Source organism: Polypterus senegalus, chromosome 6, assembly GCF_016835505.1.
Source record: "Polypterus senegalus isolate Bchr_013 chromosome 6, ASM1683550v1, whole genome shotgun sequence".
Taxonomy (NCBI): domain Eukaryota; kingdom Metazoa; phylum Chordata; class Cladistia; order Polypteriformes; family Polypteridae; genus Polypterus; species Polypterus senegalus.
The window spans coordinates 23,579,751-23,604,278 of NC_053159.1; the positions used below are offsets into that span (position 1 = coordinate 23,579,751).

The 24,528-nt window shown below is 46.0% G+C and overlaps 1 protein-coding gene across 2 annotated transcripts in view; it reads left to right on the plus strand.

Moving 5' to 3' along the window:
• The first annotated feature begins 8,202 nt into the window (after positions 1-8,202).
• The window catches only part of LOC120530872, a 55,434-nt gene continuing 39,108 nt past the window's right edge, over positions 8,203-24,528 (plus strand). The window contains exons 1-2 of one of the 2 annotated variants that reach the window (XM_039755592.1): positions 8,203-8,290; positions 10,303-10,496. In XM_039755592.1, coding sequence (XP_039611526.1) covers positions 10,408-10,496 — 89 coding nt within the window. In that variant the 5' untranslated portion in view covers positions 8,203-8,290; positions 10,303-10,407. Of the gene's footprint in view, positions 8,291-10,198; positions 10,497-24,528 lie in introns of those variants that run through there. The other variant, XM_039755591.1, reaches the window with a different exon arrangement.

The window sequence follows — 24,528 nt, forward strand, 5'->3', positions numbered from 1 at the left end:
CTGTATCCTAACTACAGGGTCACGGGGGTCTGCTGGAGCCAATCCCAGCCAACACAGGGTGCAAGGCAGGAACCAATCCCTGGGCAGGGCGCCAACCCACCGCAGGGCACACACACATTCGCACAACTTCAAATCGCCAAGGCACCTGACCTGCATGTCTTTGGACTGTGGGAGGAAACCCACGCAGACACGGGGAGAACATGCAAACTACACGCAGGGAAGCGAACCCGGCTCTCCTGACCGCGAGGCAGCAGTGCTATCACTGCGCCACCATGCCACCCAATGCAAAACATTTCATCCTAAAATTTCGTAACATCAATTTGGCACCTCCTGGACGCTGCGCCCGGGGACAGATGTCCGCCTTTCCCCCCCGAGCTACGCCACTGATTTCGGACTACAAAGCCTGCGCTGATCAGTCGATGGATTGACATTACAACAAATATTTGGGCCGTTTCCTTTAGACAGCTGACTCCACCTTTGCTTATATGTTACAAAAACCTGTTTACAGAGATAACGTTTCTAAATTGTGATTTCATAACAGCCACAATCTGCAAATCATGACACGCTGCGTTGTCGTAATCTGTTGACTGTTACCTAATGTAACTGCTCTCTCCGCTTGCTGTGTTCTTCTGCCGCTTTAAGGGTTTGGGGGTTTTTAGGTGTTCACCGGCCACACGTCGTCTGACGCTGTTGCTGCTCTGTCGTCTGCAGCGCTTTCATACGAGCAAACTGCAACCAAAAAAAAATAAACTCAAAAAGCCACAGTCTGAATGTCAGCTTCCTGCAGTGGAGGAGGAGGAGGAGGTGGTGGAGACAGCAGCCTCAGCAGAAGAGGTGAAAGAGCACACACACCCAGGGCTAACGTGCTGCTCGTCATGGAGGAGATGCCTGCCTGGGCTCAGCACTGCTGATTATGGGCCACCCAGTATCCACTTGTTTCCCTTTAGAAGCAAAAGCTCCCTAATTGGAATAAACTCTTTTAAATTGCGCCATTTTAAGTAACCAGAAACTATACAGACATAATGTAAAAGGCGATATCCCTCCTATATAGTGATACGGCGGCCAAAATCACATAAGAGTGAATAACTTAGCTTTCTTTAAAGACAAATTTACAGACGAAGGGAAGCCATGACAACATTTTGTGTACAGTTTGTCATTTTCGTCACTGCGCTGAAAGGATTTTCCGTACGGATGACATCATCCATCCATCGGCTTCGAAGCGTTTTGACTGTTTGTCCACATATTTATACTGTCTGCTCCACATGCAGGCCCCTCTCTGGTCTCCAAACAAGGAAAGGAAAGGATTCAACTTCATCTCCAAAATACAGGAATAGCACAATGCCTACCCTCGTGGGTGTCCCCTTCATTCTCCAAACTGCTAGACTAAATGCCGGCCTGCACATGTGAATGAATCCATAAAACAATTTCTTGCACAGAGCACAGTGACATTAAACTTACATCCGTGTTACAGCAGTCTGTGTCATTTATAAAACACACTCTTGTCCAGATTCCCTTTAGACCCGACAGGGCGACTTCTGTTTTTGTGACTCCTCAAGCTTTCTTTTCAGACGCGATGACAAATGCCTGCTGGTGGCATGGAGCCCAAAACACAATGACAACTCAAAATGTCATTCTTGTTTTTTTAAAGGATTTCTCATCGCTGATGGTGTTTGTGGCACGAAGGCATCTTGAGAAGTTGTCTGCTGAGAGAGTGTTGAGAGAGACCTGCTACCTACTCAGGGGGTTAATGCCCCCCTGGACGCCAAATACTTTCTGCTGCACTTTTTAAGTCCATCCATCCATTTTCTAACCCGCTGAATCCGAACACAGGGTCACGGGGGTCTGCTGGAGCCAATCCCAGCCAACATAGGGCACAAGGCAGGAACCAATCCTGGGCAGGGTGCCAACTCACCGCAGGACACACACAAACACACCCACACACCAAGCACACACTAGGGCCAATGTAGAATCGCCAATCCACCTAACCTGCATGTCTTTGGATTGTGGGAGGAAACCGGAGTGCCTGGAGGAAACCCACGCAGACACGGGGACACTTTTTAAGTAAACGTCACAATTCACCAAGAAAAAGTGAAACTTTAATGGAACAGAGCATCACAATTACTGCAACACTTGTAACGGCCAACCAGTTACCCAGACTGGCCACTGCACTGCACTACCAAGACTATTCCTTGGATCACCTGAGGCTTCTTGCTCTAATAACAAGCCGTACTCTGTACAAGTTGTCTTATTTTTCCCGACACGACGAAATAATCAGAAAACAATAAACCAGCGTTTCTCAACCTTTAAGTATTTGCGACCCGAGTTTTCATAACAGTTTTAATCGCGCCCCCCTAACGTTTTTTTGAAACCCTAATAAAATGTATTTGTATATTTTTTGCTGACGATACACTGCTAAGTTTTATTATACCTACTTAACTTTTATCAACATTTATCTAACTCTATATTTATTTTTCTAGTATCAAAATATACACTCACCTAAAGGATTATTAGGAACACCTGTTCAATTTCTCATTAATACAATTATCTAATCAACCAATCACATGGCAGTTGCTTCAATGCATTTAGGGGTGTGGTCCTGGTCAAGACAATCTCCTGAACTCCAAACTGAATGTCAGAATGGGAAAGAAAGGTGATTTAAGCAATTTTGAGCGTGGCATGGTTGTTGGTGTCAGACGGGCCGGTCTGAGTATTTCACAATCTGCTCAGTTACTGGGATTTTCATGCACAACCATTTCTAGGGTTTACAAAGAATGGTGTGAAAAGGGAAAAACATCCGGTATGCGGCAGTCCTGTGGGCGAAAATGCCTTGTTGATGCTAGAGGTCAGAGGAGAATGGGCCGACTGATTCAAGCTGATAGAAGAGCAACTTTGACTGAAACAACCACTCGTTACAACCGAGGTATGCAGCAAAGCATTTGTGAAGCCACAACACGCACAACCTTGAGGCGGATGGGCTACAACAGCAGAAGACCCCACCGGGTACCACTCATCTCCACTACAAATAGGAAAAAGAGGCTACAATTTGCACAAGCTCACCAAAATTGGACAGTTGAAGACTGGAAAAATGTTGCCTGGTCTGATGAGTCTCGATTTCTGTTGAGACATTCAAATGGTAGAGTCAGAATTTGGCGTAAACAGAATGAGAACATGGATCCATCATGCCTTGTTACCACTGTGCAGGCTGGTGGTGGTGGTGTAATGGTGTGGGGATTTTTTTGGCACACTTTAGGCCCCTTAGTGCCAATTGGGCATCGTTTAAATGCCACGGGCTACCTGAGCATTGTTTCTGACCATGTCCATCCCTTCATGACCACCATGTACCCATCCTCTGATGGCTACTTCCAGCAGGATAATGCACCATGTCACAAAGCTCGAATCATTTCAAATTGGTTTCTTGAACATGACAATGAGTTCACTGTACTAAAATGGCCCCCACAGTCACCAGATCTCAACCCAATAGAGCATCTTTGGGATGTGGTGGAACAGGAGCTTCATGCCCTGGATGTGCATCCCACAAATCTCCATCAACTGCAAGATGCTATCCTATCAATATGGGCCAACATTTCTAAAGAATGCTTTCAGCACCTTGTTGAATCAATGCCACGTAGAATTAAGGCAGTTCTGAAGGCGAAAGGGGGTCAAACAACGTATTAGTATGGTGGTCCTAATAATCCTTTAGGTGAGTGTAGTTTAAGTTCATTTGTTTTGGTTTCATAGATGTATTTTACATATTTTTGATTCTTGTTTTCTTTTTTTCACATCTTCGCGCCCCACAGGTTGAGAACCACTGCAGTAAACAGATATGTAAAATCAAACACGGATATATTGTAAATTGAAAAGACAAACAAATATTCAATAATATATATATATGCTAGCCATGTGCGCCCAACTACGTTGCACGTGTTAAAGTTGTCTGTGAAGGGCTCCCTGTTTAAACGCGGCTGCCAGTCGTGGACTGGGCCCTTCATCGCACAGTATTATGATTTTTTATAAGGGAAACAAAATTACAAAAGAAAACCCTTGGATATTGATTTGATTGGAACGGCCTACTTGGAATCACTGTCCGAATCGTAATTATGTGGTGGTGTAGGAGCATTTCTGCGTCAGTCCATTCAAAGTCCGTCTCGTTTTTATATATAAATATTTTATATAATAAAGCAACGATCAGCAGTGAAGAGTTTGAAAATGATCGGGTAAATTGTCTCCTTTCTCCTCTCCATTTTTGTCTCCTCTCTGTCTCTCTTTCTCTCTCTCTCGCCTTCGCGCCTCTTTTTTAAGTACAGAATGTCCCGGATGTATCTGGTGAGTTAACAGGTGATTTCCGTCTCGGGGCTGTGGTCTCTCTCCATCATCCTTCCCCTCTTCACTTACAGGGACAACATTCACTGACGCACATATAACAGACAGTAAACAGGACGATGAAACAAAACGCACTCCACACAAACATAGAACATACTATCATTATGTAGCTCCGCTACACACTGATCATTTTAAACACTGCCAATGAACTGTAAAAACTATTAAAAAAAACTACTGGAACAACATGTATGAGGTGCAACTGACGCCGTTGATGAAATTCAGCGAATCACCGAGCTAACTGCGCTTGAACTGGCTGCACGCAAAAACACAGAGGTAAGCGCTGATGGTTGCAGGCCAGTCTAGTGCAGTGGCTCAATCCCAGGGGGCACCAGTGGTCATGAGCTGGCTACTCAACGAATGTAACGGCACAGACTGATCACCTCCGGCGTGCTGCCAAATTGCACTGAGTAGCGGCTATAGCCTGTTGCGGTGATCAATAAATGTACGTCGCCAAATATGCTCAGCTCTGGCGTGCTGGCAAATTGCATTGGGAAGCGACTACGTCCGGTTCTGACGGTTTAAGGGTTAATTACATGGTTGGAAAAAGGCTTATGTAGTTGGAGAAAGTGAGTGCAGGTGGTACAAGTGAATGCTGTGAACCACAGCCAGCGGTGAGAATGTGCAGGCAGTGAGCGAAGCATAAATATGAGTATTGGAGCTTCATGGAAGAAACCATGGAAGATTGGGGCAAAGGCAGTGCTGTTTGAGGGTGGCCAAGGAAGGAGACAACCTCCTGTAAACCTCAAAGGTAAAATTGCAGTGATACAAAGTCATGAAAGGGCAATAAACAGAAGCCTCACTAGCACTTCAATGCTTAGCCTCGGACAGAGTCCTCACCCCAGGCAGCAGGACCCCAAACTTGAGAGGCCCAAAATGGAGCACTGTTGTGATTCTGGTACCACAAAATAGCAAAATGGGTGAGGCCTGCAAAAGGATCCACCAAAACAGGACACAATCCTCACTGCACTCCAACCACCATAAAAATACTTCACACTGTTCAAGTGTGGTACTGAGGTGTCACCCGCTAAACTCGGGTCACGATCCAGGTGGTTCGGAGTGTGGTGGGTGCAGCAATCCCACAACCTCTCCCAACCTCTCTTTCTCTGCTCCTTGCCCCAATACAGGTCTGACCCTAGGCAAATGGGAGGTGTCTGGCCTTTACAGGCCCCAAAATGGGAATAGGCTTTAAAAGTTCAAAAAGTAACAAGAGGGTCTCAGATATCTCAAAAATGTGTCACCAAGAGAGAGAACTGTTAAACCCTGGCCTGTATAAAGACGAGTCCCACAGGAATCTATAAGGAAAGGATGATCAGCAGCTTCCTGAGGAGGTCAACGCCTGATCAGGTTGGGCAGAAAGCTACAGCTGCCAGTAACACCAGTTGTGGAGGAGTTTAAGATGACGAAGTACTGGTATGCTACGAGGACTAATGTGGATGAAAGGGTCCATCAGTGGACGCGGGTAAACTTCTAAAAACATCCTAAGAGATGCTGAAGAGCGGCTCCAGCACCCTGATGTTGTGGGGACCGGGAAACTGGGGAGGATGGGCCTGTTGGCATCAATAGGTCAACCTGGAAGGATACTAAGTCAGGGGAGCATTAGGCCATGGTGCAGAGGGAGATCCAGAATAGGAGGAGCACAAGTGTCCTACAGCAGCAGCCATGATACAGCAGTGCAAGTGGACTCATTGAGATAGAGAACAAGGGAGATCTCTGGGCTGGGAAGACCTGTGCAACATGGAGGAGCATATGATTAAGTTCTTGTATGACATCTTGCCCACACAAATAATCATATACTGGTAGAGACTGATAGATAACCCATGTTGAACACAGTGTAGGAAACCCACTAGCTTGGAACACATTCTCTCATTCTGCCAAGTGAGCCTGTCTGATGGGAAGTTTGGATGGTGGCAAGACCAGGCACTGGCACAATTGGCGGGGGGGACTGGAGAACGAGAGGAGGAGAAAGAGCAGCAAGGTACAGGACACAGGGCCTTGTTTCATTAGCTTCATTAAGCCAGGACAGAAAGCTGGCAAATAGGCAAGGACCACAGGGAGTCTAAACACAGACTGGGACTGGGAGACGCGGGTGGAAGTGAAGAGGCAGCACATATTACCTGGGGGTGCAAACCTGAGACTCGACATCATGCTTTGGTCCAAAATACATGATCAGGTGGTCCTCTTGGAATTGATGGTGCCCTGGCAGGAGAAGATTGAGAAAGCACATGAGTGTAAGTTTGGGAGACATGCAGCTCTCGTGCTTGAGTGCCTGGAAGTTCCCAGTCGAAGTCGGCTCAAGGGTTACAAGACTGTGGAGAAAACTGGGTCTCTTCGTCTCACAGAAAGCTAATGGATGACCTCAGCAAACAGGTGGAGACAGCGTCTAGGTGGGTTTGACTTCAGGGGATTAAGTGATGGCAGAATTTAGCTGGTGGAAGAGAAACGGACAGAGTTGAGTGGTAATTAGACTGGAGGCACTGAAGGGGTAGATCCTGACGCCAGATGTACTGAGAGAGTCGACACAACACCAGTGAAGGTGGGCGCCCGTTTGAAAATTCGGTAAAGCCTTGAAGGTTTGGACCTCATGCCTCAGTCCTAGGAAGAGAAGGGAAAAACAGCGTGAAGGGAGCGTTTAGTGCCAACCACCTCACCTGAACACCAAATGTGATGTGATTGAGATGATTTCATTGAGTTTTACACATTTATTCAGAAAATAGATGAGTAGAAGGAAAAGCTCAAAAGAGCCAAAAGAAAAATTGCCTGACTGGTAATCCTAAAGTGAAAGTCCCATCAAGCCACCCATCTGTCCATCCATCCATCCATCCATGCCACCTTTTCCATTACAATGCCATGGGGTGTCTGCAGTAGTGCAGGACTCAACCTCACACTTACTCGCTCACTCACTCTCACATTCACTCACTCACTCTCACACTCGCTTACTCACTCACTCACTCACTCTCACACTCACTCGCTCACTCCCTTACTCACTCTCACACATCTCCCAGTGACCTTAATGGTGATGAAGCTCAACAGTGAGAGGCCATGTGGTCGAACCCATGTCACTGAAAATGTCAGGCAACATTCCCAACAACTAGTCCCTCGATCCAGGGTTGGCACAGGCCTTCCACCCAGTGGTGTAGACTTCACATGAGCGTCCAAACTGTTACTCAGGCAGGACTGGCATGAATTGCTGAAGAGGGCAGAATGAAGTGACATGAGGGATGCTTCACATCTGAAATGCCGCAAGCCCTCGTTTCTGTCACCTGAGCCGTGCTGATCCAGAAACAGATTTGGATTTGGGGGTGACAAATACCACAAAGACTGGCTGTAGGTCAAGCCCAGCCAACAGGGGCGCTTTATTGGGTTTGGGATGACTGACAAAGCTTTCGATTGGTTCGGCAGTTAGCAGGAGTCCACCTTGTCAGTCTCTCTTCTTAGTTCATGACTTGTATTGTGCTCTTCTTGTGCTCATCCCTCCTATTGTCTGTTCCCCACTATACACTGTATACTGTAACTATAAGGGAGACCCACATCCTGCTCCCCCTGTAGCGACATGCTGAGCAGTGCAGTCACCCCTCTCCTGCTGTCTTCACTCTCACTTCTCCAAACATTCAAGTCAAATTAGCCGAGGCAAACCCATCAGCCATTCTGAGATTTTTTTCATCTAATTGCTAATAAGATTGTGGGCTCTCACTTAAGCTTTTCTGCTTTCTCAATTCAGCTCGTCACTGAAACCCGCCCAGTCATCCTGCCAAAACACGCAGTCTTGTGCCCTGAGCTGGCCGAGTTGGCACATCCTGTGAACGAACACCACATGCCACAGCCACAGTGAGCTCTGGACAGCGCGGGAGGACGGCCACTTCCGCTTGGTAGCATGTGAGCCGAGTGAACGTCTGGAGGACAGACCCCCGAGGTAGGGCACAGCACAGCACTCAGGCTCATGTGGGACAATTGAATGGCACTGAGAGCATTGTGTGGTGACTGAGTGGTGGGAGAGAAAGGCTTTAATGACAGTGGAAGGGGCCACATAAAGATGGGGTTTGGGCATGGAACTGACATGACAGGCCTCACTAGAAAAGCGAATGGTTTACTGTATGACAGTGGTTTGTATGAAAGGCGCTATAAACACGGGCTTTGACAGGCCCCATTAATAAAGCTGCTGTGTGACTTACATTTATGGCAGTGGTCAGGAATGAAGGAGCTTCACAAAGTCTGACTGGTGACAAAATTCGCCATGAAGGATGACCTTGTGAATGAACCTGATAAGGAAGGCACTATATTATAACAACTACCTGTATATTATATATATATATATATATATATATATATATATATACAGTATATATATATATACTGTATATATATAACTATACTATATTATAAAAGAGTGATGGCAGAGAGCAGTGAGCTGCCTTCACATTCTGGTTCAGCCGCTGTCACTGAGGAGCAGCGTCTCTGTCACTTCTCTCGGGCTGCTCTGCTTTTACAGTATCAGCTCACCCAGAGCCACGCAGGTTAGGCTACCTGCTGAGTGTAAATTCACTGGTGTAAGTGTGAGTGTGTGTGAGAGTGTGTGCTTGTGAAAGTGCAATTTGGGAGTGCGCATGCATGTGAGCAAGTGTTTGTTCATGTGTGTGTGTGTAAGTGCATGTGTGTGTGAGTGTGTGTGCTCCCTAATGAACTGCCTGCCTACTCCTCCCTTGCACACAAGGCCTTTGGAGTCGCGTCCAGCCTCTCTCTAATTCCAGGTTGTGTAATGGATGGACGGGTGTCCTGGTGGAGGTGGATGCCATTCCCTGACCTGGGTGGGAGCCTAACACAAGGGATGTTCTCAGTCAGCTGAATAGAAAAGCAGGGACAGATGGGAGATCCTTACCTGGCCAGAAAGTCAGTATGATGGATTGACACCGTGAATGGTCAGAGGGTTTCATTTCTTGGTTAAGAGGCTGGTGGCAGTGAAGGGCACAGGTAGAGGCAGCACCCCTTCTGGCAAGTCCTCATTTAGATACCTGCAGGGCAGCAGGCCCTCTTGGGTTCCACAGCTGCTGCCAGAGGGCGCTATTGGGAGGTGAGTCCTGTAGGCTCTGATTGGGCATGTGGAGTAATTGTGACGCCTCCTAGTAGCCTCAGTTAGAACATGAATGGTTGCAGTAGGGCTCAGTATCAGTGACTCTTCTTTACAATGTGAAAGGACAGAAGGCTGATTTGTGAGATTACTCTTATATGAAATGCAGTGAGATGTCTTATGGAGACAGGCGCTATATACAGCATAAGCCGTTCCTGACCCTATCAGTGGGCTCACATTCCTGTGGTAAATGATTAATGTGCAGTTTGTTCCTCTGATTACTTCACCCATCTTTCACTAGCAGCCGCCTTCAGGCTGGAGACCACCCGAGAGAACTGACAAAAACCCTCTCTAATGAACACCCTTTTTCTTGCACAATTCTGTTTTGTTTTGCGGGTGGGAAAGTTTCCCAGTTCTGGCGCTCTCCCAACTCAGGTGCAGTTGTGAAAACCATAAAGAGTAATATTAATGAAGCTGACGAGACTCCTTGTTCTGAAGTCCTGGGGCGCTGCTGGATCTGTGCCGGCCATTGAACCAGTCTGGTCATTTTCTGTTTGCACCAGCAGTTCCAGTCATGGAGCTCTTATTCCTTCTGGGTGACCTCATTATATTGAGGGTCTCTGAGCAGCGGCACAGCGGCACAGCGGCGCATTGGTGTGAGAACATCATGATGATCAACATGAGCTCCTCGTTAACCTCAGAGGAAGTAACTCTTGTTGCCGTCATCAGGCACACTCTTCACAGGAAAGAGCTGCATTTCACTTCTGCTACGTGGAGGGCTCAATAGAGGCACTTGTCTCAGGAGCCCGGCTGTGTCCTCGAGGACGCACGCCATTTTCTCTCTGTCTTCCTGCTTCCAGATGACTTGAGATACTCTGAAGCGCTGCATGGATGTCAAGAAGACCGGGAAGGTGCTGCTGCTGCTGCTCTGGTGGAGCCTCTGACAAAAGGCTACGGCTGAGACAATGGGCTGTTGCAGCAACACAGCACGGCATTCTGGGATTGACCACGTTGGACCAGACGAAATCGAGCTCTTGGAGATAGACAGCCATGGGTAGGTGTGTTTTGGATATTTCAAAAGATTTGAACGAGGGTGGGTGGGCAGCACACTGGTACAGTAGTTAGGGGTCCCGCCTTGTGGACTAAGCCTCCTGGGTTCCCTGATCGGTGTGATGATTCAGGTTCTGCTGCTGTCTGCTCGGATTTACTTAATAATAATAATAATAATAATAATAATAATAATAATAATAATAATTCTTTACATTTATATAGCGCTCGCTTTTCTCACTACTCAAAATGCTCTCCAGGCAGGGAGGACCCAGGAAGCAAACCCACAATCTCTTTACTGTAAAGTGGGCTCTTCAGATGTCCTGCTAACCAGTTAGGTTGAATGGCCACAGTGTGAGGGACTGTGAATGCGCACGTGTGTGATGTCCTGTCCAGGGTTGGGTCCTGCCTAATACGTCCACCCTGAACTGGATTAAGCAGGGACTCCTAACCCACTGGTGTGATAGTCTCTCGGATACCATAATTAGTGAGGATGACTACGTGACCTTGAAATGTCTGCCTTTGTAACCTAAAAAATTGTCATTAACAGACAAGCGGAAACATGAAACTTATGTCATTGATATCTGGTATGATGGCACAGTTGTAGGTTCTGTCCCAGTCTGCTCAGGTGTTCTTAGGAGGTTCTTTAGATGTCCTACTAACCAGTTAAGTTGAATAGCCATAGCGGTAGGAATTGTGAATGCGCACGAGTGTGGTGCCCTGTCCAGGGTCGGGTCCTGGCTGATACGTCCACCCTGAACTTGATTAAGCAGGCATTCCTTATCCATTGGTGTGATAGTCTCTAGGGGCGCCATGATTTGTGAGTTTGACTACCTGAGCTTTGGAATGTCTGCCTTTGTTACATGAAAAAAGCACAGAGGCAAATTGTCATTAATAGACAAGCAGAAACAGTATCATCCATATTAGGTATGGTGGCACCGTTTTAGGATCTGCCCCGGTTGGCTCAGATGTTCCCAGGGGGTTTCTTCCGATGTCCTATCCTACCAGTTAAGTTGACTGATCTTAGCAGGAGGAACTGTAATGTGTGTGTATGTGTATGTGTGTGTTTATGTGGTGTCCTGTCCAGGGTCGGGTCCTGTCTGATGCTTCCACCCTACATTGGATTAAGCAGGGACTCCTTACCCGTTGGCATAATAGTATTACTGTCATAGTCTCTCGGACCCCATGATTAATGAGGATGACTGCCTGACCTTGGAAATGTCTGCCTTTGTTACATGAAAAAGCACAGAAAAAAGGCCATTAATAGACAAACAGAAAAATTAAGCTTCCATCATTTATTAGGTATGGTGGCACAGTTGTAGGTTCTGTTCCAGTCTGCTTGTGTGTTCCTAGGAGGTTCTTCAGATGTCCTATCCTACCAGTTAAGTTGACTGATCTTAGCAGGAGGAACTGTAATGTGTGTGTGTTTGTTCATGTGGTGTCCTGTCCAGGGTTGGCTCCTACCCGATGCTTTCACCCTACATTGGATTAAGCAGGGACTTCTTACCCATTGGTGTGATAGTATTGCTGTGATAGTCTCTCGGATGCCATAATTGGTGAGGATGACTAAGTGACCTTGAAACTTCTACCTTTTGTAACCTAAAAAAATTGACAAGCAGAAGCATGAAACTTATGTCATTGATATGAGGTATGGTGGCACAGTTTTAGGTTCTGTCCCAGTCTGCTTGGATGTTCCTAGGAGGTTCTTCAGATGTTGAATGACCATAGCGTGAATAATTATGAGTGTGTACGTGTGTGGTGTCCTGTCCAGGGTTGGTTCCTACCTGATGCTTCAGTCCTGAATCACATCAAGTGAGTCTGAGTGTGTGTGTGTTTGTATGAAGGGTGAGAACAAATTACAACCACAAGCCTGGCCATGGAGCTCAGGTCACCAGCCTGACTGATGTAACTGTCACCTCCCATATTGGCCTGCATATTAAATCTGCTGTCATCCGCGTCACTCCAGACTAATATATAAGATTAGCTGAAATGACACCATGAAGGAGTGGGGCTCAGGGCAGGTGGAAAGCAGGACAGCCGCTGAATGTTGACAAAGGGAAGGTGTAAGTGTGATGATGTGATAGTAATCAGGATAAGAGGTGCTATATAAGGAGGTGACTGCATAATGAAATGTAACATTACTATCAACGGGTAGAAAGAAGGACCAGTGATTGGTGGTGGAGTGACCAAAATCTTGGATGGATTATTAGAAGTGCAAGGAAGTTTCAACTTGCAGGTGTTAAATACACGTAAGATAATTAGTGAGGATGACTACCTGACCTTGGGAACTTCGGCCTTCCTTAGCCAAAATGAACTGTCCTTATACATATCATCCATATTACGTAGGGTGGCACAGCGGTTAGTGCTGACACCTCACACCTTCAGAGTTCCAAGTTCAAATTTCAGCACAAAAGTGGCATTTTGTCCACCATGGCTGCCACCCCCTGTGTTTCCACTCATAAACTGACTTATTTTTAATATCACTATTATTTTAATTCATGTGTAATTATGTGATTGTTCAAATTAATAATTTAGAATCTGTATTGGGTCATCTGTCGGTGCTATTAGGGGGTCTTCTTAACAGCTCCCTGATTATATTGTTTCCACATCTCATTTTTCAACTTAATGCACTCTTCTTTTAGCCAATCAGTAGCCCAGAAAAGTATTAGGTTAGCGCAGTGAAGAGAATGTCCAATCAAATGGCAGCGTTTATTTGAGGATGTCCTGTCTGTGTGAGGACAAGCCTGTTATTGAGATCGGCTAAGCCTGTTATTGAGATGAGGCTGAGTTTGCCAGTAGGACTTTAACTCCCAGCAGCCCTCAGTGTTGAAGTAAGTGGGTGTTCAACAGGAGGAAAGGCTGAGAACGGAGCAATGGTGGTCTTTTAAACACATCTAAGTGTGCAGTCATCACGAAAATGGGATGCTTTGTTTGGTGGTCAAAAGTACAGCATAGAGTGGCATATCTGTGTCGGATGCCATTCATCCGCTGAAGATATGCATATCCTAAATAACCGCATCGTCCATAGCTCATTTATTGTATATTCCACAGGACCAGAGCAAGACTTTGGTGTTCAGCCAACAACGGGTCCCCCTGATTACCATGGGGGCTTGAAATCCCATAATCCTATAGCAGGCCTGACTATATGGCTCCGCCAGCACGCCACGCCATTACTGTCCAACACTCCCAGACTGAGGTTCACATGTGCCTCAAGTCAAACTACAGAAACTTGAACAAATTCAGATGAAATGTTCGCTTAGAAACTTATAACACTAATCGTGGCATTGAGTCTTTTCATTACATAAAGGGGCATTATGAGCCCTTACTGCTTAGTTGTTGCCACTCTGCCCAATGCACTAAAGGTGATGGCGCCATTTCAAAGTCAAGTGAGCTAACACGCAGATACTTGGGGTTTCATGGCTGAGAAATGTGTTGAAGTTACGCCTCACCGCAACTTTCTATCTCCGCTAGCATGTGAAAGGGACGCCAGGAAGCTCACCCAGAAGGGCCTTCCTCTTGCGTGCACACACAGTGTATGGGCCGGGGTGGGGGGGCCGGTTGGTGGCGCTGGCTGTGCCTTCCTCTCAGTCTGCAGGGGCTTCTCTCCCTCCCACATTCATATGTGCCAGTCTTGCACCCCTAAACACGCCCCGTATGTGGATGGGTGTGTGCATGTACCCTGCAGAAGACTGGCACCAGCTTCAGGTCAGCTTCATTCACTGCAACATGCAATGCCAGGATATCCTGTGATGCCCACAAACCATTGTATAGAAAATGGAGAGAATGAGGAGGTGAAAAAGAAGACATGTTCATACCATGAGGGGGACGTTTGCAGCCCTCTCAATGAGACCACGTTGATTGTAACGTTCAAACCAGACTTCTCCACTGCCATGCTGATGCAGAGACTGCCAGCTCAGGTCAGCCACCTTGCTCTTTGGTTCTCTGACCCGATGACGGGACGCCTGCAGGTTCTTCCTTGGGATTCTGCATGCTGCTCTGGTTTGTCTATTCAGCTTCTTGGTGTATCCAGTAGTCTCATGGGGCCTGACGCGATTCTCAAATGAAAACTCACATCTGGGGACAACTTGCTTAAAAAGTTTGTAGTGAATAGCAGTGATGAAAAGACGCAGCCCATGGGGTTTCATCCTAAAAGCCTGCCTGCAAGTTCCTCCAGTCCAAGCACTTTAAGAGTTCGGGCCTGCGGTGGTCCATTTCTATTCATGTGTCAGAAAAACACTTAAAAAAATAAATGGAAAGACACAGAGAGGAGAAACAAAACTGAACAAAAGACTTGACATTGAGAGAAGATAGAAAGATAAAACTGACCTTATTAACTCAGGAGCTCAGTAGCTCAGCTGAAACCTACGGATTAACCTGTAAATCGTAATGAGTGTGGAGGCACAAGACACACACACGGACCACTGCAGGTACTAAGCTTCACGCGTTAGTGAAGAGCTTCTGTCTGCTGTGATCTCTCTCACCACTTTATGGCATAACATCAGCAAATTGAGTTTAGATAAGCATTATGGTCTGTGAATGTCCTACATGTTGAAACACTGCAGCTGTATTCTGGTATTGCATGTTCGCCTTTCTCGTAGACCGTAATGTTAACTTCCTTCAGTTTTTCACTTAGACGTGGATGCTGTGAAGCTCTGCTGGAGCGTCAGAGCCACATTTACTATTTTGGGTGCGTTGAGTTCCGAATTCTGCATCTCCTGTGGCTCTTTGTTATCAAATCTCATAATGTCAGACTGTTTCACCTCCTTTGACGGGGTCTGACACACCGTTTACTTTAAATACAAATTGTGACAGTAGATGGCGCTATATCAGCGCTTAACCCGACACAGACTGACGCAGGAGAAACACTTTCAAAAGGACACCTGATTATATTTTATTTTCTTCCCTTGTGGGAAACGTCTTCCCCGTCTCCGACAAGCACAGCAACACAGTCCAAAGCACAAACCACTGCCCAATAAATTCCTTCTCTTTTTCTTCTTCTTCTCCTCCTGGCTCCCCGAGTAGTCTCTGCTGGCCCCTTACATAAGACACCCTGAAGTGCTTCAGGTGCGCGTTGACCTCATTCAGGTGTGGTGGAAGAGCTGCTTTCCAAGGCTCAGCACCCCCTGGCAGCACCCCCTGGCAGCACCCCCGGATCTCAAAAGGGCTGTATCCAACTCCATCTCCCATGAAGCCCTGCGGGAGTCCGAGGCACCGCTGTAACCCATGGGGGCTGCCATCTAGCGTCCCGGGAGAGGTAATGCCATGAGCAGGCTTGCTCCCCTGATCCTTCCAGCAAAGAGGTGTCCCGGCCATCTGTGACAATATTTTGCAATTCATATTTTCAGAAACGTTGCTGTCAGTTCTAGCACCCTTAAGTCTTACACTAATCTTTTTTTTTTCATTATAATAAATCTATACTAACTTAATATTTAGTATAGAATGGCTAACAAAAATTCCAGTTAAAATAATAATGAAATACAAAACATAAAAACTTTGCACTTACTGCATACACATAGGTGTTACGCCAGACACAATCGTCGTGATTTTGAACAACAGCAACAACGCATCGCTCACTTTTACCACTCAGTCATTCATGTCTTTGAATGCCAACGTATCGTCTGATTTCACAGTCCTAGGGTGTTGTATAGGGTGGTCCAGATCTAATTGTGCAATTTTCATTACGCTATAACTTATCACCTGAAAAATCCCGAACCATCGAGAAGTGTGTGAACTGACGACATGAAGAATCGTCTTCATGCAGAACTGGAATCGTCCCCGCACAAATCAAAGTCATCCAAACGATCTGGATCTGCATAATTAGACCTGAACCACACTGTACTGTGTTGGCCATTATGGACTTAATGAGAAGTCGAGCAAAATGACACATTTGCTTGGCTAACTAGAAAGATTACAATATGCACGCTTTCGAGGCAACTCAGGGCCCTTTTGCTTGACTTCTCCTTACATCCGATTTTACAGAAAAGTTTTTCTATTGTTTGTTTTTAAAACGTGCAAAGCGCTCCCCGATCATACGGGACACGTTTACATGTCCAATGGGCGTCTTTTCAGAAGACTTTTTGGCTGTAAACATTTTATCGTAATCAGATGCTCCCTCTCGATCAGACCAGCATACTAAGAGGATCACCTCTGTTGGGTGGCGCAGTGTTAGCGCTGCTGCCTCACAATGAAGAGGCCAGGGTTCACATCCTGAGTCCCCAGTCCTGTGCGGAGTTTGCATGTTGTCTGTGTGGGATTCCTCCGCATGCTCCATCGTCGTGACTTTGAACAACAGCAGCAACGCATCGCTCACTTTTACCACTCGTCCATTCATGTCTTTGAATGCCAACTTATCACCCGATTTCACAGTCCCAGGGCGATGTACCGTGTTAGCCATTATGGATGTAATGAGAAGTCGAGCAAAATGACACCTTTGATTGGCTAACTGAACAGATTACAATATGGACGCTTTCAAGGCAACTCCGGCCCCTTCTTTGGGCAAGATGTACATAATAAAAGGTGTCATTTTGCTTGACTTCTCCATATATCTGATTTTACAGAAAGGTTTTTCTATTATTTGTTCTTAACACGTGCAAAGTGCTCCCCCTTTTTATACGGCACACATTTGAATGTCCAATAGCGGTCTTTTCAAAAGACTGTTTGGCTGCAAACATTTTATCGTAATCAGATGCTCGCTCTTGATCAGACCAGCGTAGCAAGAGGATCACCGCTCTTGGATATGCGTGGTGCCAATGCTAGGGTTCACATCCTGGGTCCCCCCCCAGGTGGAGTTTGCATGTTGTCTGTGTGGTGTTCCTCCATGTGCTCCAGTTCCTGCTTACAGTCCAAAGACATGCATGTTAGGTGGGCTGGCGATGCTAAATTGGCCCAAGTATGTGTGAGTGTTTGTCCTGTCTGCGAAATTCAGGAGCTCAAGGTAATCGAAGCTTACGGATTAATCTGTAAATTGTAATGAGTGCGGCGCCACAAGAGACACACAAACACACGCACACACACGGACCACTGCAGATACTTGGCACATGCGCCTTATGATTGGTGGGATAGGCACCAGGACACCCACTCAGGACTAAGTGGGCTTTGAAAGTGATATGGTATCGTACCACTGCACTCTGTCGTTCAATATGACTTTGAGCCCCCCCTTTGTGAGGTGTTGGATTGGTTCAGAGATGTGACACTCTACTTGTTCCCCGCCCACTTTTCATTCACTCATGGTTGTCTCTTGACGTATTCAGTATATTATGCATTTGGCTCTACGAGACTTTTTTGTATCTGATGCTTAGACCTGCGCGTTGTGAGCCGTCCATCTCTTATTTTTTATTGCAGTGATGTTAATGAAAGGGCAACGGCAACACACTCTCACTGTGAGCTGCCAACTTAACTTAATGTGGCCAGAAATTCATCTTAAACACAGCAAGAACCTGCAAACACCATACAGGCAGTGCCAGGGCCAGGGATTGAACCCAGGACTCTGGAGATGTGAAGCTACAAACTGCACGGTCCGTGTGGGAGGTTGGACACAGAAGAACAGTTGCCCCCACAACCCTAAACTGGATTAATAAGGTTTGAGGAAGTTCAGTGCCCCCCTTCATAATGTTTGGGACAAAGACTTAGCCCTTTGCTCTACAGTTTAAAATTACAAATCAAACAATTCTGACATCGTGATTAAAGTGCACACTGCAAACATTCATTTAAGGGGATTTCCAAACATTTTAGACCCACCATGCAGAAATAACAGGTGACAACACTTTTTCTACACAGTCCCCCCATTTCATGGCACCGTAATGATTGTTACAAAGCTGTTTGAGATTCCTCAGGTGGGTTTCATTGCTTCATGAGATACCTCTGCCCTTTGAACTCTACAGTTGCCTTTGTTAAACATGAGGACAGGATCTGTGCCAATGAAAGTCAAAGAAGCCATTATGAGGCTGAAAAACAAGAATAAAACCAATGGAGACATCAGGAAAACCATAAGATGAATTGTCTGGAATATCATCAAGAACACACTGGTGAGCTCAGTGTTCACAAAGGGATTGGTAGGCCAAGGAAGACCATCACTGCTGACGAAAGAAAAACCTCACAATGGTGAAGAAAAAGTCCCAAACACCTATCTGACAGATCATACACAGTCATAAGGGGGCCGATGTGTGTGTGTCAGAGATGACTATCAGCCGAAGACTTCAAGAACAGAAATACAGAGGCCACTCTGCAAGATGGAGACCACTAGTTAGCCACAAAAACAGGACGGCCAGATTACAGTTTGTGAAAAAGGACTTACAAGAGTCTGCAGAATTCTGGGAAAAGATTAAACGAGACAAAGATGAACCTGAAAAGAGTGATGGCAAGAGCAAAAAGTGGAGATGAAAAGGAACTGCCCAAGATCCAAAGCAGACCACCTCACCTGTTAAACATGATGCTGGGGGTTATGGCTTGGGCATGTATGGCTGCCACAGGTGCTGCCACACTTCTCTTCACTGATGATGAAACTTCTGACGGCAGAAGTATAGAAACATCTCTTCAAGTTCCAGTAAATGCCTACAACAAGATGGTGACCCAAGAATGCTGCTGAGACAACACAGGAATTTTACAAAGCTAAAAAATGGAAAATTCTTGAATGGCCAAGCCAGTCACCCGATTTGAATCCAGGTGAGCTGGACTTCCATATGCTGAAGTGAAAACTTAAGGGGACAAGCCCCCCGAAACAAGCAGGAGCTGAAGATGGCTGCAGAGCACCAGCAGAGAAGACCCTCAGCACCTGGTGACATCTGTGAATTTCAGACTTCTAGCAGCCATATTATGCAAGGGATATGTGACAAAATCCTTTAAAAGACCCGCCATTGCTGTGTGCAAATCCCCTTAAATGAAAGTCTGCAAAGTGCTCTTTAATTACAGCTGAGTGTTTGATTTGTAATTCTGAATTGTGGAGCAGAGGGGCAAATCAAGGAAAAATGTGTCTTTGTCATAAACATTATGGAGGGCACTATAAGTCTGTGTGTGCGTGTGTGTGTGTGTGTGAGAAAAAGAGACATTAATGCAGTTCAGAGCTCTCATGCCGCCCAAGGGCCTCCACTTGACGTCCACTTACATGGAGGGTCTCTCCATTCTGGTACTACTTGAAATTGCTTCCTGGTGTCCTTTCAGCCTACATCCTCCCTCTCTGCCCTTAAAGCTTCGCTCTCAGCAGACTCTTTTCTTCTTATTGTGGACCACCGGGGGCGCACCACCACCCGAACCCGACACAGGCAGATGTGGGACACAAGATCAGGGCTCACCTGTTTTTCTTTTTTTTTTTTCTTTTTCCTCCCGTGGGAAACGCTTTCCCCGATTTCCCACGTGAACAGCACAAGTCAAAAGCCCACTTGCCTTCTTTCTTTTCCTTCTCTTCTTTCTCTTTCTTTGCCTCCTCCACCAGCAAGCTTCACCCTCTCCCACCCGACTCTGGCTCCCGGAGTAGTGGCTGCCGGCTCCTTTTATAAGTCCCCCTGAAGTGCTCCAGGTGCTTGTTGGCCTAGTTCTGGCAGCAGCTGCAGCACCCCCTGGTGGCACCAACGGAACCCAACAGGGCTGCACCAAACTCCAGCTCCCAATGGAGCCCTGTGGGAGTCTGAAGCACTGCTGCAACCCAGGGGGGCTGGTACCTAGCGCTCCAGGGGAGGTAATGCTCTGGATACGCTTCCTCCCCTGATCCTTCCAGTGTAGAGGAGTCCCGGCTGTACGCCATATTATATATCTAAGCCTTCTTCTCCTTCAGTCTCAGACCATTTTCGCTTTGTTTCCGTCTTCATTTATCTTCATCTGCACTCCCTAGAGGCTCCTCTACTTCACGTTTCAAATCTAACGTCTGAGGCATGTCAGGAGGTGTCTGCCCCACCACCACCTTCCACCTTTACCACGTCCTCATCTGTAAATCTGTAAAGTGCATACCTCTTAGTGCTCGTCTCTGTAGCCTGAAGGTCTCTCGCAGTCAATCTTTATTGTATATAGCGCCTTTCACAGAGCACAAGATGGGAACAGTAAAAGGAAAAAAAATGACATACATAGTAAACTGCAAGAGAGCCAACTTGCAGCTGACCTTATAGTGCGTGAGGGAAACCTGACAATGAAGACCACTGCGGAAGGTGCAAGTGAGACAATGCTGATTGTCACCCTCACGCCTTTTGTTGTTTGAAACGAACGAGCTGAAGAAACGAAACTGCCACATCAGCCCCAGCCTCCTGCCTGTCTGCTCTGACGTTTAGCGGATTTCCTCCTCAACTGCTGCCACCCTCTCTTGAAACCCTCAAGATTTTTATCTCCTTCAAAACCCGCCGTGTCTCCATGTTACACTAATCTGCACAGTGCTTCACCCTTTCCTAGCAGATGGTGCCTTTCTCGTGTCTCACTATTGTTAAAATGTTTGTCTGCAATTTCCCACGATATGCTTTGATGATTTGATTTCTTTTCTAGAAAAAGAACTTGTTTTAGTTTCTGTGCTTGGCACTGCTAGCCTGTTTCCGGGTTGCTTTGGCTGCAGTTACTCAGCCGTCCCCATTTGTGATGCCCTGGGTGCAGGATGAGATCCAGTCCCGGTCAGGGCAACACGCACTCCCCAACCCAGCTTCGTCCATTATCTCCAGTTTTCTATGATTTGCTTTTTTCTTTTCTAGAATAATAATTAATTCTGGAGTTTGAAAAAAATAAGTGTATGCCTGACACTGCTAGCCTGTGCCCCCCACAGTTCATCAGCTAGTGTTGGATTGCTGTTAAAATCTCATCCAGCTTTCGGACCTCCGAGCCAAATAATGGATACGTTGTCGCACACGTGCGAGTAGGCGGAAGCTGAGTGGACCGAAAGAAGATAATTCTACGCCAGGCCAGGGGGCGGCGCGGTGCACTGAACCTTTCTCTATTTTCTCTGCAGACCAAAAATTGAAAAACCTGCCCTCGTACAAGATGTCACTCCCGGTTCCGACTCCCAATAAGACGTCATGCCCGATTTGGGGCTCAAGAGTGATGTCACTTCCGGTTCGGACATTGATGACATCACTTCTTTTGATGGCCTTTAAAGCTGCCATCTTTGCCACTACTCATCAGTTCATGTTGAGAAAAGCCAAGAAAAATGACACCTTTTATTGGCTAACTAAAAAGATTACAATATGCAAGCTTTCGAGACTTCTTCTTCATGTTCTTCATGTTGAGAAGTCATCCTGAGCACATCTGTGGAATTTCCATTAAACTTTACAGCTTGGTACAATATATGGGTGGCTGCCCCAAATCTTTTTGTGTGTCCGCGGGTGGCACCTTTCTCAACGTCCAAAACCTCACCGTCTGACTCCGGCCCCCCCGGCGAGCTGCACCACCACGCCGCACTATGTTCAGTCCTGATCGTGCTGAAGTAACGGAGGTGTTGGGTTCTAATCTGCTGTCTTATTAACTTTAAGACTTAGACGCTGCACAACAAGAACGGTAGAAGTGACTTGCCTTTTGGGGGTCTCTCACGTGTAATTCAGTCTCCTGATCTTACTGCATCTTCACAAGAAGCCAGCAGACAGTTGAGTTGGTTGTAAGGTCTTTATGATAATGATAAGCTGCTGTATTATAATAATAATAGCAATAATCGTCTACATTTATATAGCGCTTTTCTCACTAGTGCTTCAGTGAGTGGGGAGCCACTTCAACCACCACTAAGGTGCAGCATCCACCCGGACGAGGCGATGCAGCCATTTTGCACCAGTATGCTCACCACACATTAGCTGTTAGGTGGTGAAGTGGTGAGAGAGACTGCCAGTTAGAGACAGGGGATGATTAGGGGGCCAGAATGACTAGGCCGTGGTGGGCAGTTTAGCCTGGACATTGAGATATACCCTACACTTTATGAAGGATGCCCAGGGATCTTTTATGACCACAGAGTGTCAGGGCCTCTGTTTTACGTCTCATCCGCCATTTTTACAGCACTGTGTCCCTCATCACTGCACTAAGACATTGGGATCCCCAGTCACACCATAGGGTAGGTGCCCCCCACCGCCTCACCAACACTAACACCTCTTCCAGCAGCAGCCCAAATTTTTCCCATCCCATTACTGGCTGGGCCTGAGGTGGATGACCCCTTCTGAAGAGCAGGTGGTATGGCTGCTGGTAACAGAGCATTACTTTCAGCTAGGCGTATCCCATAGGGGATATTTAGTTAGATACTCATTTAAAGAGATCTTGTTATGATTAATACCAAAACTCAAAGCACTAAGGTCGTCTTCAGTAATCACAAAGACTTGAGACTGGAAATCGAAACTAACAAAGTCAAGAACGTCATCCACTCCTAAATTATCTGGGCTCAGATATTTCAAGTTTAGATCATGTGACAAGCACACTGCCATCTTCTGCACTTTGTAACTTGACATACTGTATGCATCACAAGCCTAACGTACACAGATAACAGCATCTCGAATGGCGCCACTCATATGCGCTCAAGCCCTGGACTTTCCCTCAAATAGTTTTACTTTGAATGCTGTGACAAGCTCACTGCCATCTTTTTTATCATGTCACGGGTCACACGAGACAAGCTCTAAGACTGCAGCACACACACAAAATGGTGATGCAAAACCCAAAGAAGAACAAAAATAAAAATGAATAAAAGGCCCAAATGGACAAATCGACTAAAAAACCCTGCTAAGATTCACACCGTTGATAGGACGGTGATTTATTTATTTTTTCAGTGGGGATCCCAGGAACGCACCCACTCCCTCACAAAGACAAAAAGCAACCGGTAATAAAACAGAAATTAAAGAATGTATTAAACAATAATAAACGAAATACAAATACGCCATCTACAATGATCCCACCCCAGTTCCCTTCTGGCAATTAAGCAATAAAAACAAATTCAACAATAACAAACAACGAACAAAAACCACACACGATGAAGTCCATAAAAAACGGCAACTGTCATGAAATGATGGAGAGAGACAGTCCAGAGATCAGCTCGCTGTACGTGAATGTAAAGATCAGGCCTACCGGTATTACCTGATGAGATGATGACGTGTGACGGGACCAGGAGTGCTCCTTTCTTCGCAGGTCGATAACCAATCCTAATACAGTCCTCACGCAGCAGGAAGACACCAGACAGTCCATACACCGAACAGGAGACGATTCAGGACAAAACAAAACGCAGAGGTAGGCAAAAAGACAGGAAACTGCAGACACAATGCCACAAAAAAACTCTCCTCCTCTGTAGAACTGGCCTCCTTGTCCCCAGCAGCCCCTGCGCCCTCAGCAGACGACCAATCAAAGCGATTAAAGGGACTGCTGGGAATTGAAGTTTTCACTCCCCAGCAGCACTGCTACAAAGTTACAAATAAAGACATACAAAATATTGATCAACTTACATACAGAATTTCCCAGCACATCAACTTTCCTGGTACGACTTCAAGCAGCAGCATGACAAGTGAGTTGCTTTGGCAGAAGCTTGTGCTTGTCACCGATGTGACTCGGCTGGCATTTCAATAACTGGTAGTCAGGATTTGTCCTGCTGTCAGGAGCAGCTGGTAGATGAGCCTGAGAGGGAAATATAATTAAAATGTACAGCGTGAAATAAAATGGCAAATCTGAAAGAGGAAATAAATCACGAATTACGGTCGCACAGAATGTTTCTCTGGTTTAACGATAGATGATTTTGAATATATGCTAATACTTTTAAATGAGAGATTATGAAATTTAAATAAAATGCATAGTATGAGCTATTCAAGGAAACATAATAAAAAATGGAATTGTCCGAACAAATTACCTTTAAGGATAATTTTACCAAATTTCGACAAAATCCGTTCACATGAACAGACACAACTATGACCTTACACGCCAGCGCACCGTTGCCTTTGCATGCTTACAGCTGCAACTCAACCTGCATGAAAAATTTAAATAAGCAAAATAGAACTGAAATGTTTTTACATAAAACAATATCAGAATGAAATAAATTTCCAACTCCATTTGCTAAATACTGCAAGAAAAATTGCAATTGTATGAAAATTAAAACAAGCTGCCAGATCCCATTTTCTTTC